General features: G+C 38.8%; 1 protein-coding gene across 1 annotated transcript in view; it reads left to right on the forward strand.

Annotated features, from left to right (window-relative positions):
- The window catches only part of CCDC69 (coiled-coil domain containing 69), a 92,944-nt gene that overhangs the window by 48,241 nt on the left and 26,473 nt on the right, over nucleotides 1–18,230 (forward strand). The window contains exons 5-8 of the mRNA XM_063447866.1: nucleotides 1,862–1,935; nucleotides 5,236–5,337; nucleotides 13,593–13,712; nucleotides 14,647–14,744. Coding sequence (XP_063303936.1) covers nucleotides 1,862–1,935; nucleotides 5,236–5,337; nucleotides 13,593–13,712; nucleotides 14,647–14,744 — 394 coding nt within the window. The remainder of the gene's footprint in view (nucleotides 1–1,861; nucleotides 1,936–5,235; nucleotides 5,338–13,592; nucleotides 13,713–14,646; nucleotides 14,745–18,230) is intronic.

An 18,230-nucleotide genomic window follows, 5' to 3' on the forward strand; every position in this document is an offset into this window, starting at 1 on the left:
TGTAAGAAGGCATTAAAACCCTAAACATGTCAGTGTGCCCTTACAAGTACCTTACCTGGCTCTGATCAAATAATTTACCTTTGTAACTTGAACTTTAAAGGTAAGATATGTTATATGTATCCAGTTTTTTGTTTCAAGGAAACTAATTGTCAATGTAGGCCCTTTGCTCTGGCTAATATATTCTATAGCAGATACCTGTAGATCTGCTATATATACTAATATATACAAAGCCAAAAAATAATTGTTTTATCTATTGTTTTGTTACTGGTGTAAATAGCCTCCATTTACAGGTAATGCATACTGCCAGATATGCCCTTACTGGTTGCATTTAGTATTTTATTCTTCTACCCACATCCCAAAATAAATACCACCGAGAGGCTCTTGGTGTATTTGTTTACTATTATGGGAGACCTCAGAAAAAGTTACTTATTTAGATTTAGCGATACGAGGTAAACTTTTAATGGGAGAACTGTTATCCAGCTACCATAGTTAACGTCATATCCTGTAATAGAATCCAGTTCTTAGTTTGCAAACACATACCTTTCATTCTAAGGGCTAGAGTCTATCATAAGAGATGAGCTTATCTCTGGTAACTAAGTAGATGCTTTCCCATAGATGTCAATAGGTGAACTGATATCTAGTTACCAGAGTTAAGTTTACCTCTTACAGTATAATCCAGCCCTACAAAAAACACTGAGGGCTCTCCTCTGATCTGAATTTGCTCTTTGATGTCTTGTATATAATAGTTAATGGCTATTTCCCTAGTACAGAACACTGTAACATTTTAGCCAAAAAAAATTCTAAGGTGAACTCTATGGACGCCACTTTAGATACAACTACATGGATAACAGACCAGAGAGAGAAAACCATGCAGAGCTAAGGAAACCACAAAACATGGATTTAAAGTAATAACCTATATGATGATTGGTGAAGATTAAATTCCATAGCAAGAGACTGCTACTTTTTATATAACCATTTACAACATGTACTTTACAACAGATCTATTTTTATTTTTTTGCCCCAGTGAAGGGCTAGATCAGCGACAAGGCAGCGTAGGTAACTGTCCAGGACCAGCCTCGCTAAAGGGACCCTACTGAAAAGTAAAGCTACGGCCTGATTAGGGGAAATTAATAATTTTAACACCACATATGTTGTTCCTGCAGTGAGATCACTTCCCCTTTATGTCAATATCAGTAAATGGAACTTGGCTGTCTGGGAAAAGTTGGCAGAAGTCATAAGCATCTTTACAGTACTCCTACTACAAGAGCCTTCTAGATGGCTCTCACAGGTGGGAAGAGACATGGGCACTGTTAAAAAAAAAAAAACAAAGCCAACCGCTATGGGGTTCCTATCTCGCCCTCTTTCAGCCTGGACTGCCACTTGAGAGTCTCTGAGTCATGAGAAAAATGAGAAGGAAGGGGTAGAAGAAGTAGGGTGTATGTGCATATGTACCAGTATCATGTGTGTGTGTTTGCACGTTTGCTCATTCATGGTTGTGTGTATGTATAAACCTTTCTCTGCATGGTGAGTGAGAGTGTTTTAGCTCATTTTGCTTGGATACTGATCACAGGTCCCAGGAGTGGCCATATCTGTTTACAGCATTTTTTATTAGAGGTAAAGTGAATGAATTATATTTGATAGGTCTTGGGTGGATATTCATTCTGTTGAATCCATCCATTCTGGCTGTTCTGGAGGCAGTGTGGGTTCATCAAAGTTGTTTATTGGTGAACCTGATGAAGTGGTCACTCACAGGGTTATTCACTACAGAAACACAATACTGTAAATGTCAAGTAGGAAACTGTATATCACAACTGAGTGTTTTTGTTGTGTTTAATTTTTTTTACTGTTTCCATCTCCTTAGAATTGCAGAAATCTCATGACCAGGAGAAGTCTCTGCTGAAAGAAACATATGAAAAAATAACCAGTTCTCTTCAGGTCCGTTCTTGTCTCATGTTTCTGCTGAAGTAAACAATTATCTGTTTTCTGGCATACTAATTCCTATAGAAGAAATGGAATTCTTTTTTAGTACATTATGTGTGTCTTGTGTGTGTTCAACCCACATGTTTTATCTGATAAAGTAGAATTTTGCATAAATATACAGAAGACAGGAAAAAAGTCCTCTAGGGTAAACAACAGGCACAGTCCTTTGGTTTTCATATAATCCAGGCACTTTATTTTTAAGTCCACACAGGAGACAGCAGCAAATGAAAAAAACAACAATAACACAAAACCCTTATAAACAAAAGCCTAGATTGTCTAAGCACTAACTAACATCAGATTCCCTATCTCTCAGGGGTTAAACTATAACAAAATAGTATTTGGGTTCACCAACCTAGTGCCTTTGTCAGATCTCTGCACTCCACACTCAGTTAGCATGTGGCTTCCATTCCTTCTAAAAATAAACCAAATTCTCTCTTTTCTGCACTCCAGTGCTCAGAGCTAGCCTGCTGCTTTCCTTTCTGCACTCCCAGTGCTCAGTCTCCTTGACTCTCTCACTGGAGACAACAGCCTCTCTCCTACCTGCTTCCAGGGAGGAAGCCAGCAATCCCCCTTTACCTGGCTAGCAGGGAGGGGTTTATTCCCAATGCTACAGCTGATTATCTGCAGCTGAGCAGTGGGTTGGAGACAGTTCCAAAAAACTCTGGCCTGGACCTTATTTCTCCCAGTTGTGTATAAACTGAGGAGTGGAGCATTGGCTCACCCTGCTCTCCAAATGCTTCACCCCAGGGGCCCATAACTAAACATAGCTTTGTGTTGCACACCACACATACAACACATACTTCCCCTGGGGTTAAATGTTAAAGGCCTCTCTGCCTTTACTTTATCACAATATATATATATGTAGGAACCGGAAAAGTTGTAGCAGCTCTATGGATGGATACCTCACAGATAGATATGTTTAAAAGGTACTTTATTTTTAAAAGAAAAGGCTGAACACCCGACGGGTCACCTCTTGGCCTCCCCCTCCCCCATGACGGGGGGAGGAAGGGGGCATTTGGGGGCGCAGAGTGCCTGCAGGAACAGCATTCCTGCTCAAAAAAAGTGCCGGAACTCAGTTCCTGCAGGACTCAATCCATAGGTGTGCCGCTGGGATTAGTGTGTGCCCAGGCACACCTGGCACACCCCTTGCGCACGCCTATGCCTACTACATCTGAAGTATTCCTAATTACTTACCAGATCGCTGCTACGTACTTACGTGATCGGTGTTCCTCTCCGTCTGACAGCCCAGACAGTCCCTCCTCAGCAAATTGAGACCCCATGAGCCATATGATTGCTCTTTCACTGATGATATTGTTGTGATACGCTTTACTGTTTTGAAGCACTAATATTTGTGTTCAGCAAAGTCCCTAGAATATAACAGTACTCCCCCATGTACAGGTTTTATAGTGTTTTTGAAAGTTACAGGGTTAAATATAAGGATTGATTTTCCATTTTTTCACATTGAAATTTGCCAGATTGGTTATGTTGTCTTTGAGAGCTTATGGTAGCACAGGAATGAGAATTACCCCCATGATGGCATACCATTTGCAAAAGAAAAACAACCCAAGGTATTGCAAATGGGGTATGTTCAGTCTTTTTTAGTAGCCACTTAGTCACAAACACTGGCCAAAGTTAGCGTTCATAATTATAATATATATTAAAATATAATTGCTAACTTTGGCCAGTGTTTGTGACTAAGTGGCTACTAAAAAGGACTGGCCATACCCCATATTGAACACTGGGTTGTCTACGCTAAAGAAAAAAAAATGTACATGTGAGGTGTGATTCAGAGATTTATGACAGATAAGTGTTACAATGTCACTACTGATAAATGTTAAAAATATATTTTTTTTAAACCGCAATTTCCTACTTGTACTTAGAGCCCTATATCTTGCAAAAAAGCTAAGAACATGTTAACACTGGGTAGTTCTAAACTCATGACAAAATTTAGAAACTATTTAGCACATGTGTGTTTTTCGCGGTTGTTGATGCGTAACAGATTTTGGGGGTCAAAGTTCGAAAAAGTGTGTTTTTTTTTTTGTCATCATATTTTATGAAATTTTTTATAGTAAATTATATGATAATGGTATCTTTAGAAAGACCATTTAACCCCTTAAGGACCAAACTTCTGGAATAAAAGGGAATTATGACGTGTCAGACATGTCATGTGTCCTTAAGGGGTTAATTGCGAGGAAAACTATATATATAATATATAATGTGTGTGGGTACAGTAAATGAGTAAGAGGAAAATTACAGCTAAACACAAACACCGCAGAAATGTAAAAACAGCCCTGGTCTTTAACGGTAAGAAAATTGAAAAACAGTCCAGATGAGTGTAATAGGAATGGGGGAAGGTGAGAAGAGAAGAACAAAATTGGGAAGAGCAAAATTGTTAGACAGGCTGAAGAGGGTGCCTAAGATAATAAGAGAGATTTATCATCTGTTTTAGAAAGTGTTATGTGTTTTGATCTGTTCATATTTATTGACTTGTATTAAAAACGGTCTAAAATGTGCTGGATAGAGGGATTCATAAATCCATTGTGTTTATGAAAAAATGGCATACATTTCAAAATGACAGGTTTCAAAAAAAGCTTCAGTTGAGAAAATCTCTACTGAATTAATAAATTGTGCCAAAAAAGGTGCAAAACTGTCTGCGACACTTTCATACATCTCCATATAGTATGTTTTAAGTATGTATGTATGTAGCCAATTCAGTGTGTTATCAGTCTTTACTACTCCTCAAAGAATTAGGGGCTTATTTACTAGACTAGAGAGTGAATGTGAATTTATGGTAAATTGAAATTAAAAAAAATATTTTAGTTTAGACTAGTGGCGTTGAAGGGTTTTTGCAATGTGTTTGTGCCAATTTGACATAAACCTCTATTTAATGCTTCTGATTTCTTTCTATAAAGATTAGTGTATGAAAACAGTCTGTGCCATTTTTTTTAAAATGTATTATATGTATTCTATAGGTGCATTCCTGGATAATGCATATGAAGATATTACCTCTTCTCTGAACTGTTGTTAATATTGTGTATTTTCTCTCCTTTCCAGTTTAGGTGGGAGGTGGGGGTTGGTTAGGGGGCCTAAGGAAGAATTCACCACTAGTGCCAAGTACTCTAGGTACGCTTTGCAATCAACCAAGCTATGTCTCTTTCTATAAATATATATAGATTCACTATCACTGTGTCCTAAAAATAGACCATAAATAAAGCAGCTGAACTAACTGTAAACCTTCTCGGATTCATCCTGTAGGAAACAGTGGAGGGGTTAAATTCTCAGCTGGCTTCCTTCCAAGAAAAAATTAAACAAGTGGAGGAATTGGTCTTCAATCAAGGTTACAAGAAACACATTGAGGTACAGACTCACTCATCCTCCTATCTTTTCCGCACTCCATAGTCTACGTTTAAATTCCAGTCTTCTGAGTTTGTGTAAAAAAAAAAAAAAAAAAAAATCCCGTCAAGAAGACAGACCATTCGTATTTATTTATTTTCCATTTTATAAATGTCATATACTCCTTTTAACTATATGTGATAAATACACAAAAAACACCTGGGCTGGTTTATTTGTCTTGTGCTTTTTAGACACAGATTTCTAAGGTGCACCCTGCTGACAAGTGAGTTTAATGAATTTATTAGCAGGATATTTCCGACATTAAAAAAAGAAAAATCTCAAATATGTATATTCAAATTTGATGATTGCATTTGTATATATGTACATGCTTGCGTATTTCTACTTGTAATGTATTATATGGATCTGTGAATTTATGTAGCTGTGTAAATGCATACAGGGTCAAGGATCATAAGCTCATTGTAATATTTTAGTAAAATCTGTTCAAATGATTTAAATGTTAAAATTATATATATATATATATATATATATATATATAAAAAAGTTTGTGTGTATATTTATGTGTTCCCCTGCAATGATGACATTAGTGAGGTCCAACACCCAATACAAGAATCTCTACTTAAAGGGACACTGTAGGCACCCAGACCACTTTAGCTCATTGAAGTGGTCTGGGTGCAGTATCCCTTTTGCACCTACATCATCATTGATCATAACTAAAGTTGTAAGACTGTACAATATACATTAAGAAAAGAGGTACTGCTGTCTACAAAACAGCCACTAGAGGGCTTCCTGGATCGATAACTGACCTTTGGTCCGGTATCTGATGCTGGACGTCTTCATGCTCTGCATTTATTTTCCTATGGAGAGGTCTAATGCGCGCAGGAAATTTGCGGGACGGAGGAGGGGGCAGAGTGGCGACCCAACGCTGAGATCAGGTAAATAAATAAAGGATTTCTAATCTCTTATTTATATGGGTGGGGGGCTCGAGGGGGGGGGGGGGGGGTGGGATTGGTGCCAGGAATACAGTTTTGTATAACACACACATCACAATTAAAGGACCACTATAGTGGTCACCTCAACGGTACTTAGTCATGAATGTTATGGAATTGTTTTCGCCATGCGGTTCCTGGACGACTTGGTCCGGAGTTTTTAACCACTTTGCAAACTGCCAGGAGAGCGCTTTTTGGAGGGAAGGTGCCGGAGCGGAGACTAAGGGGAACAAACCCTTCCGGAGAGCCAGGCGGAGCACCCTGTATTGCGGCCGCAAGAGCTCATGAAAGTTGACAGGCAAAAGCACCACACGCCCTGGAACTATTCTGGGCATAGGACCACATGAGCGGCTGGTCAGAACTTTGACACAGTGGCGTTTCCCCTACACTGCATGGATCTGTGCTCTATTTGGATTACTTGGGCGCTCAGATCAGGGCTATTTGGGGATGCATTATTCGTGGGGTTATTGAATGTTTTTGTATTTTGTGTTGGGTTCTCTGTTCCTGGGAGATAATTAGCTTACCAGTCTTTAACGCAATTATATCCCAGTCCCAAAGATTCCTGGAAGAGGCTTGTGTTGAATACAATGGAGACTCCCTGCTGGGGTCTGTGCGTAAATGGCCGAGTTTTGGCTCATTAAAATCAGTTGTACTCCCAGAGCATTGTGTCGTCTAGTTACTGGCAGGGGAAAGGGTCAATCACTGCTCAGCACCTTGTTCCAGCTCGTGGAGGATTCGGCGGGGAAAGCCTTGTAAGGACTGCAGCTCCCAGGACTGTATGTCGTCCAGTCCCTGGGAGGGAATAGAGCTAGTCCCCTATTCTGTTCCAGGATGGAGAGGCTCCAGGAGGACCCCAGTCAAGCCATGGCGACTGGGGCAGAAGCGCTGAGGTTTTCCCTGGTTCCAGCTAGGAACGGGTCATTAGTGGAGGTACCCAGCCGGGGTACAAGGCGCTCCACTACAACCATGTCCTCCTGTTAATATAGAATTTGTTTTGTTTGAGGTGCAAAAATTACTTTACCATTTCTGTCAGTAATTATTACATTTTTAATAGTCTAAACCTATGCTCACAGAACTTATGGTCTATATGTATTATATTAATTTTATATATCCTAGTAGTTTTTAAAATACATTTCTGTTGCCTGCTGTTTGATTTGCATGTGTAGTTATGTTTCTCTGTTATGCCCTAGTGTCTATTTTGGCTGTGTTGCTATGGTCTGTGTAAGATCAAACAGTTGGGCTAGGTGTCCTTTCCACAATTCCCACTTGTTTTCTCTATTTTTGTCTCTCGCGTATGTTATCAATCATCACGTTTCCATTTTTCCTTCTCACAATTCTGTCATCTGTGACCATGTTTTCATCTCTTTCAATTGTTCTATTCTTTCCCAGACAGGAGTTATTTGACACTTACGATGTGTTCACTTGGCACATCTCATCCTTATTGCGGTTTGGTTTTCTAGGATATAACCTCCATAATCTCATGTTTATTGTTGTTTAGTATACTGGGGAAGATTTATAAAAGTATCATAGAAAAAATAAAGAAACAGAAATTTTTAAAATTGACTAATTTCCATCAAAACCATAGAATAAACCGTAACATTCATTGGTCTCCATCGTAATTACTCCCCTTTTAGAACTTTGGGTCATATGTCTGATTGTATAATTAAAGGGTTTCTTCAAGCACCATGACCACTTCAGTGATTTGCCTGGAGTCGTCTATATGTGAAATGTTACACTGCTGGAGGTGTACCTCCAGTCCTGGCAGCATCGTACGCCAGCACACATAGCATGCTGGCGCCAAGCACTGCCCTCCTCTGTGCTGCTCCTGTCCTCCACTCCATATATTCATTCTTTGCCTGCAGACAAGGGGGAGTTGTGTTAGGAGAGGGAGGGAAGGAGGACCTGGGAGATTGTGTGCTGCTCCCACAAGCAGGCAGTCCGGAAGGATGTTACGGTTTTCCATGGCAATGCTCCGACACAGCACTCTGCTCTCGTAAGGAAATAAAGAAAACTCATCCTGCATCCAGAGGAACTGCTGGCTAAATTTTCCTGATGTATTATATGCTTTTGCATGCATTTAGAATGACAAAGCATCATGTACGCTGTAGTTTTAAAACATCTGTGAATCTACCTTGTGTGCACCCCTGATATAGACCCAATGCACCCCTCACACCCTCTGTGGTCTCATACACACACACAGCGCACTTCTACACACACAGTGCACCCCCTTCACCCTTCACGTGCGCACTGCACCCTTCACGTGCGCACTGCACCCTTCACGTGCGCACTGCACCCTTCACGTGCGCACTGCACCCTTCACGTACTGCACACCTCACATTCACGCACGCACCTTCACCCCTCAAACACTCGCACAATGCACCCATACGCACACACTCATTCCCTAAGAACTCTCTACAGCTCCAACACACTCTACATCGCTTATACACACATAATCCCACAAACAGCCTTCAAACACATGCACAATACTCTTTACTGGCCCTTTTATCCTCTGGAATCCCACTTATGGAGACACGAGGCAAGTCACAAGCAAACGCAGGGCAAACATAATTACATTTGCTTGCACTGCAACTCTTTCTCATGCAAGAGTTCTTCAGCAGGGCTCTGCGCATGGGCTACCCCTGAAGAGCATTGAACCAACATGCTCACTTTGAGTATGCTTGTCATTGGTCTGATCCTGCCACTGGGCTGCTGTGGTTTTAAAAAATAAAAAAATGCCCTACTGAATTTTTTTCCCAGTATGATCCAGAGTTTTAAATGAACAGGTTGGACAAAATCCGGTGAAAATAGCTGAATTCTTATACTTGCCGAAGCGAATCTGCAGCAATAGCTCAGATGCATTCGGAGACCAGATTAAAACCTTCCTTACAGTAATAGGAGGGTGTTATTGACCTACATAGGCTTTTTATTTATATGTAACTATTTATAGTTTATTTATAACTAGCTAGCCGCCACATAATTAAACCTTGCCTGCCAGTGTGCAAATAGGTCAGACTTTAAAAAAAATATTGACCCGGATTTTAAGCCGCTGGGCCCGGATTTGCAGCATTCGGTCTTGATTTTACTATTTGGCAAAATTCAGTCCACGTGAATTCCATACGAAATTCAGGCTTGTTCAGGGCTTAAATTGCAAAATCCAGACATTGCTTAATTCCATGAACAGTCTCTGTATTTTTCAGTCCAAATACCCCATATGCAGCTGTGTGGTTTTGCCCCATTTGGTACGGGGACATTCAAACTTGAAATACCTTGTAAGTATTTACGTAAAATCCTGAAATGTATTTACTATAAAATAAATCTATATCTACGTTATTATTCTTATCACCATAGTTCCTATTTGAATGTATGGTATCAAATTTGGCTGTATGTAACAATATCTATTCATTACTAAATGCACATGTTCTACTGTAAACTTTTTGGAACCTGCTTTGCCAGTTATATAGTATTTTCCATGTGTAACTCCTATTGCTATTTTTTGACAATTGTGCCAGAGGAACACAGAACAAATATTAGAATTCTGGGCTAATAATAACAGAACGTGTTCTCGTCAGTGTAAAAAAACATCCATTTATCACGTACATATTATCTTGCGGCTGGAGGGAACCGTATTTTTCAAATCTTTCCCTGTACCAACCAAATGCCAGAATTTCACGATATTTCTGCAGTTGCATAAAATGTATATATTTGCATTTTGTAATGACAAACGGCACCATATGTTAATATTATGATTTAACATTGTGGCGGACTTTGTACTATTCCCTTTGGTTGCTCGTACCTATCCCCAAGTTTCCGGAACTTATTCGTATCCCCCTTGTTCGTGCACCAAATGGAACATGTGTGGTCCCCTCTTTTATACCCTTTAAACACTGACCACCCCTGGCTTGTTAACTTCAAAGGAACAATTAGTTCAAGTGCTTTCCCTGTGTGGCTGCCGTTATATAACCGAACACGTGCTCTAGTGAATGGCGGCCGTTTTACATAGAATGTGACGGCAGATAAGAACAATTTGGCCCATCTAGTCTGCCCAATTTTCTAAATACTCTTATTAGGTCCCTGGCCTTATCTTCCGTCTCTGAAGAAGTAGGGCTACTCCTACGAAACGCGTAAGACAGACCTAGAAGGCAGGATACAGATCAACTACACCAGCAGAAAGTCATCTCGCACAAAGAACCCTTGGTGAGCACGTCTACTGAGATCGCCGATCTTGTCCGTCCCCTGGAGTGAGGTCCTGTCGGGACGTACACACAGACGCACGCCGTCTTCGCCGGCAGTTGCATCCAGCAGGCGATTTGGTACAATTCAATCCATATCCATCCTCAGCCGATCCGAGGGTTTATATCATCAATTGACATTCATCAGACTGGTAATAACATCATAGACTGTTCCTGATCTACATTTTATAGTTTTTATATATATTTTTTGATAAACTGGTTTCTTTTATCTGACCCAGTTTCTGCAAAATCATTGCAATTTACTTCAGTCTACAGCCATATTTATTGCTCTAAGCAAGCAGTTCTATATACTGTGTTGCTATCCATTCCATCAAATTTAGTTTTTCATCTTTGCTGATACAAAGTATAATATCTAGTGGAAGTGTCATTGCACCCTGTTTCTCTCAGGGTTCGAGACACCAACACTGTACATTGATACATTATCGATCTCATACGTTTATTTTATTTCATCTTTTCTACTTTCTACCAACCATCACATCACTATCTCTATTCTGATGTTTATTAGTGATATTTTTTGATTCGTTCATTCTCCACACATAATTCTTATTCTTTATCCCTTAAAGGCTCAGTACCCTATTTATTTTAAATTATATGTGTGTCTACTGTGCAATATCTACCCCATTTCTACCTCTGCTCTGATGTTTATCAGTCACATTCTCCATTCATCTATTTTTTAACTTCCATCTATTTTCATTTTTTATTTTTCTTAAAGGCACAGTACTCAATTTATTTAAATTTTTTCCACTGCAATTATTTTATTCAGCTATTATCACTAGTCAGCTCCTGGTCTATATGCACTATCTTTCAGAGTGTTGTCTTTTTATTACTATTTATAGGTTTTTGTGAATCCCCATTTTGTTTTCCAGTGTGAGCGACTTAGTGTTAGTTAGACTCACTCTCCTCTGTGCATACACTAGGTATACCAGAATTCTCTATCATATTAGGATAGCCTGATGCCTATCCCATGCATGCTTAAACTCCTTCACTGTGTTAACCTCTACCACTTTAGCTGGAAGGCTTTTCCATGCACCTACTACCCTCTCAGTAAAGTAATACTTCCTGATATTATTTTTAAACCTTTGCCCTTCTAATTTAAGACTGTCTTCTTGTTGTGGTAGTTTAAAATATAGTCTCCTCCTTTAATGTGTTGATTCCCTTTATGTATTTATGTATGGAAAGTGTCTTTCCTTCAAGCTATACATGTTAAGATCCTTTAACCTTTCCTGGTAAGTTTTATCCTGCAATCCATGAACCAGTTTAGTAGCCCTTCTCTGAACTCTCTCTAAGGTATCAATATCCTTCTGAAGATACGGTCTCCAGTACTGCGTACAATACTCCAAGTGAGGTCTCACCAGTGTTCTGTACAATGGCATGAGCACTTCCCTCTTTCTACTGCTAATACCTCTCCCTATACAACCAAGCATTCTGCTAGCATTTCCTGCTGCTCTATTACATTGTCTGCCTACCTTTAAGTCCTCAGAAATAATCACCTCAGATGTTGAGGTTAGGACTCTATCAAATATTCTATCAAATATCAAATATTCTATACTGTGCCCTTGGGTTTTTACATCCAAGATGCATTATCTTGAACTTATCCACTTTAAATGTCAGTTGCCACAGCTCTGACCATTTTTCTAGTTTACCTAAATCATTTGCCATTTGACTTATCCCTCCTGGAACATCAACCCTGTTACATATTTTTGTATCCTCAACAAAAAGACACACCTTACCATCATGACCTTCTGCAATATCACTAATAAAAATATTAAATAGAATGGGTCCAAGTACAGATCCCTGAGATACCCCACTGATAACAAGACATTGCTTCATATATCCTCCATTGACTACAACTTCTGTTGCCTGTCACTCAGCCACTGCCTAACCCATTCAACAATATTGGAATCCTAACTTAAAGTTTGCCGTTTATTGATAAGCCTTTGATGTGCGACAGTGTCAAAAGCCTTACTGAAATCTAGGTAAGCAATGTCTATTGCACCAGTCTGATCTATAATTTTAGTTACCCAATCAAAAAAATCAATAAGATTAGTTTGGCATGATCTCCCTGAAGTAAACCCATGTTGTCTCTGATTTTGTCTCCAAAACGGAACGGCAGCGGTACATGGTCATCGAGTGTCTGGAGCTCTGGGACGGCTGCGAGAGCCCATGAACGCTGGAAAAAACTGTACTGCTGTTCGTTCCTTTCCCAGACGAGTTAAGAGAACGGCTTTCCGGAGATGGGAACTACTGAACATGGGGAGCATGCGCTCCCTAAAAGCCAGGGGAAGCGTTTGTCTGTATTCGTACAGAAACCCCGGAAAATAGACCGACCACCCACCCTTTTCTTGTAGAACTGTTCTGGGCTATCGGTTTGTGGCCGGCTGGTCAAATCGTTACCCTAATGGCGATTTTGTTCTACCGAACGGATCTGAGAGCTATTTGGACAATTTGGGAGCTCAGATCCAGGTTATTTGGGCATGTAAGATTTGTGGGATTCCTGTAATAATTTGATATGTTTTTGAGGTATTTTGTGTGTTTTGGTATTGGTTCCTGTAACTGAGAAATAATCCAGTGAGCCTTCTTTTGACTCAAGTATGTCCCAGAAACAGGGATGCCAGGGAGGGGTTTATTCTATTTCCAATGGAGACCCTGTCCATAAAAAGCCGGTTGTGGCTCAATAAACGTCAGTGACTCCCAGAACTGTGTGTCGTCCAGTTACTGGAAGAATCTACTATAATCACTGAAAAGCGCTTTCTTCCAGCTCCAGAGGACTTCAGCGGCGATATTCAGTCTCAGGATAGCAGCTTCACTCCAAACATGATTCCTATATTATTAGTGTTTATTATTTATATAGCGCCAATATATTCCACAGCGCTTTACATTCATAGAATGGGGGTAACTGACAACAAGTAATTGACATACAAAATATTAACAGAAACTTTTAATATTTATCAATTAAACATCTTTTTTTTTTCATCCAGAATTATATGTGGAACTCTAATTTCCTTTTGTGGTTTCTTGGTAGGATCATGGGAGTCCAGGTCCTTTCTGGGAACAAGAATTGCAAAGCTTACATTTTGTAATTGAAATGAAGCGTGAGTTGATCCATGAGCTGGAAAAGAAGCAAATGAGCCATGAAACAACGGTGAGTTCCATACTAGTGGCTAAGGATATCCAGGAATCAAACCAATATGCTTAGAATGTTGTCAATTCTAACATGCTCATGATAGTATTCTTTGCTACGTAATGGAAGCTTGGCTTGCAGTTCCTGCTCTGTCAACACTCAATGGGCTATTCACTCTAATTTATGCTAAGGTCTAAAATTACCTTCATGTTCATAGGGAATTTATGAAAGTGAAAAAAGGGCCACTTTCTAGAACATTGTCAAATGCATTAGTGGATATTTATCAGTGTTAATGCTTTTACATCTAATCTTAGAAGATTTTTGGATGAAATTTATCAGATCTATTGGATTTTTTTTTATCTGTCTCTGTTTTGTACTCTAACAGACATCTTTTAATAAATGCAATTTTTCAGCAACACAACAGATTTATGAATTTACATTCAATTTATCAGACAGACAAGTGTTGTGTTTAATTTCCCTTTTTCTTGCCGCTCTAGGTCTGGCATAATTTACTATAAAGAAAACCATCACTTTTTAGAACCATTTTGAACCCTTTAATAAATGTTATCAAAATAATGACGGAATATAGCCATCACTTTTGACAACACCTAAAACATCCCCACATTGATAACAGGGATGCCTGTTGCATAATAATGGCTTACTGTGGGCGTAAATGACTGTGTTAGGTTCTAGTATTCCTCTAATGCTAACTCTTTCCACATCTGACACTGGAGTAGGGACTAAACAGGGTAATAAAAACTATTTCCAATAACTATCCTGGAAATGACTGTGTGTTTTGTGTCAAGTGTATAAATTTCATTACTTATATCTTCAAAACTGATGAAGTGTAGACAAGGGTAGTTTTACGTGCTACTGAATAGTGAAAGAAGAAGTAAAAGTTAAAAACATTTTGAAGTGTCCATCTTTCTTTCGTTCTTGTGTCTTGTCATGAAAGATGGATCGGAACCTGGCACTAGAAAAAAAAGTGAGGAACGTGGAACAGGAAAATGAAGCTCTTCGAGCGCAGACTCAAAATCAAGCAGCAATCACCATGTGAGTATCACACTTACTACTTTTTCAACCTTAAGGGAATATTTTGTGCATCCATCATTTCTAAATGCATGAGACCTATGTAATAGATGTCTTTCATTAACAATATCATTAATTCTACAATCATCCAAATTCACAAAAAAAAGGAAAAGAAAACCCGAATTTAGGTGATTCGAACTCTATAGACAAAAGTATAAAGACAGTGAAATGAACTATATATAGAATATTACAAACTATCCAAAAAAATAAATACATTTCTAACTAGCAAAATAAGACAACTAAACGAATTAAAAAACAAACAAAAAACAATTAAATAGAATGTGAATGAAAATTAATAAGAATCTAGAAAAAATGAAAGTGAACTATTCTCAAGACAATAATTAAATAACTAAATGGTTAACCAATAAGCTGAGAAGGAAAGCCGGGAAAAATAGGCTTACTATTAAAAAAGTATTAAAAAAGTATTTAAGTATTTAAGTATTAAAAAAGATCAGATAGGGGGGCGGGGCCTGACCGCAGCACTGAGCGGACGCAGGATAGAGCTGCTCCGGCTCCTTGAGGCAAACTTTCCGGGTTTAGATGCTTAATACGAACCCTAAACTCACTAAATGGACCACCAACCAGGAGATAATGGCAAAGGCTACACGCTGACACCAAACATGTGGCAACCACGGCAGAAGCCCGGGCACGGCGAACTAAGGCCTACCAGCATGGCCGGCGCGGGGAGGTTGCCGCTCCCCCGTCGCCCTCGATGACCAATTGCTTGAATCTGAGCCCACGTTCCCCCCCCTATGGACCGGTGGGGGTTATCCCAGTCCCAGGAGGGCCCCATCGGGCGTTGGGGTGACAAGCTAAGCCGAATTGACCCTGCCACAAAATGGCGGCGACCAGCAAAGAGCCACTCACCATGAAGCGACACACTGACATTCTAGAGAGGCTGGATGCCTTACTTGAAGCCTTTTGGCGCACGCTGGACGAAAGACAGGCTGCAACAAAACCACAAGTCGAGCCCTCACTGACAACACTACCCTCCGGTACACGGATCAGAGGCACGACAAGCCGAAAATAGCACACCAGAAATAAAGAATAAAAAAAGAATAAAAAATCAGATCGAATATAGAAACCCAGAAACCATAGTTAAAATTTTCAAGACTTATTATGAGGACTTATATAATATCGTGAAACAACCTGAGGAACTACAAATAGCTAAATATTTGAAAATAACACATGAACAAAATAATAATATGAATTCTCCTCTCACTAATTTAGAATTTAAACTAGGTCTTAAAAAGTACATTTTAAGACCCCTGGCCCAGATGGGATGACTAATACATTCTATAAGATTTATAAAGATATATTGTGTGAACATTTAGCCAATGCTTTTAACAAGATTGTAGATAAGAGTTCTGGACCAAAATAAATGCTCTATGCAAATTAAATACCGATTCTTAAAAAAAGAGAAAGATGCTTTGGAACTTAAAAATTATCACCCAATCTATCTAATAAATGTAGACTCTAAGCTGTTCTCAGCAATATTAGCTCAGAGGGTAAAGAATATATTACCTAGTTTAATTCATGAAGACCAGTTTTGTTACCACTAGACAGGCAAGTGCTAACTCGAGACGTTTGATCAATATTTTGGATTGGGATGAGCGATCGGGGAAGCCCCTTCTGACCCTGTCATTGGATGCAGAAAAGGCCTTTGACAGGGTTGGATGGGGATATATGTTTGGGGCTTGGCGTCCATGGGTTTTTGTGGATGGATGAAAGCAGCAATTAAAACCATATACCAAAATCCCATGGCCAGGGTGGTGGGTGCAGAGTTATGTTCTGATTGGTTTACTTTGGGTAATGGCACCCGTCAGGGATGCCTGCTTTCACCAGTATTGTACATAATATCCATGGAGCCCCTAGCAACTAGGATAAGGTCAAACCCAAATATCAAGGGGATTCCAGTAGCTTCAAAAGATCTTAAGATGTATGCGGACTACACGATAATAACTTTGAGTGATCCCATTGCTTCCATCCCACATTTAATGAATGAGATTGCCCAGTACAGTGAGATATCTAACTACAAGATAAATATAGATAAATCTGTGGTTATTTTCAAAAATTGTGATGCTGATACAAAAAAAATAAAAAAAAAAATATTAGAAATGCATATCTTTAGAGAAGCTAAGGGGAGTTTTGAGTATTTAGATATTATGCTTTCTGGCAAAACAAATAGAATTGCTGAAGAGAATATTTTGAAACTAATTAGATCCACAAACCTAATGTTAAAACAGTGGAATAATACATTTCTGAGCTGGTTAGGTAGAATTAATATAATCCATGCCTATATTCTCTCTAAGTGGACATATTCATTTTAAAATTATCCCTCTAAAACTACCAGACCACTGGTTAGAAATTGTTCAGAGAAATTTTAGAAATTTTGTGTGGAGAGGTAAGAGACCATGAATTAACCTGGACCTGTTGACAAATAGTCCCAGCCAAGGTGGGATGAATTTCCCCAATATTAAAAAAACACTGTGAGGCTAGTATAATCCATCATATCTAAATTCTAACTAAAAAGGAAGCGAGGGAAAAAGGTTGGTTTATATTAGACACCCAAATATTAAATAAAAGTCATATAAATAAGCTTGTCTGGCAAGAAAAAGATTATCTGATATTGAAAGAAATTTAAAATAAAACATTGAAAAACAATGGTAAAATTTATGGTATTATGGAGTTGGAGAGTCTAGAATCGCTTAAAGATGATCTAAAGTTAGACTTGTCGAAAGAAAAGAAAATTAAAGATGTATATAATATTATGAAAGAGGGAAGGAGTAAAACTTTTACAGCTCTAATGTTAGAATATAATTTACCAAAATCTGAAACATTTAACTACTTAAGAATCAAATCACTTGTCTCTAAAAATTGTGAAGATGGAAAAAGTAAAAATGCCATCTATATGAAACAAATTTTTGCACCAATGAAAACGTCAAAACTTTTATCAAAATGCTATCTATATGTTGACCCGAACGATGTCACAAATTATCGTTCTAAACCCATTTTTAAAATGGGAAACCGAGTGCAATATTAACATAGATGCTGGTGCATGGGGTAAATCCCTAGTTAGAGTTATGAAAAATGTCCATAATATAATTTTGATTGAAACTTATTTTAAAGTATGTAATAGGTGGTACTTGGTTCAGACCAGATTAAACAAATTAGACACTAGTGTCTCAAATGTATGTTGGAGATGCTTGGGGGCAGTTGGAAGCTCTCTTAAAAAAAATACAAATTATATGGGTCAGGTCTATAAAATACATTATGATATGGATAAGATTACAATTTAAAAAAGCCTAATAACACCATTATTGCATATGGGCTGGCTTGATTTAGCAAAATCAAATTATTATCTAGTTACACATAGTTTCCTGGCTGTGAAGATTCTCATAGCGAGAGAATGGAAACAACCTATAGAAATCAGTTACTATCAATGGGCAA

Source organism: Pelobates fuscus, chromosome 3 (assembly GCF_036172605.1).
Source record: "Pelobates fuscus isolate aPelFus1 chromosome 3, aPelFus1.pri, whole genome shotgun sequence".
In the NCBI taxonomy this organism is placed as follows: Eukaryota; Metazoa; Chordata; class Amphibia; order Anura; family Pelobatidae; genus Pelobates; species Pelobates fuscus.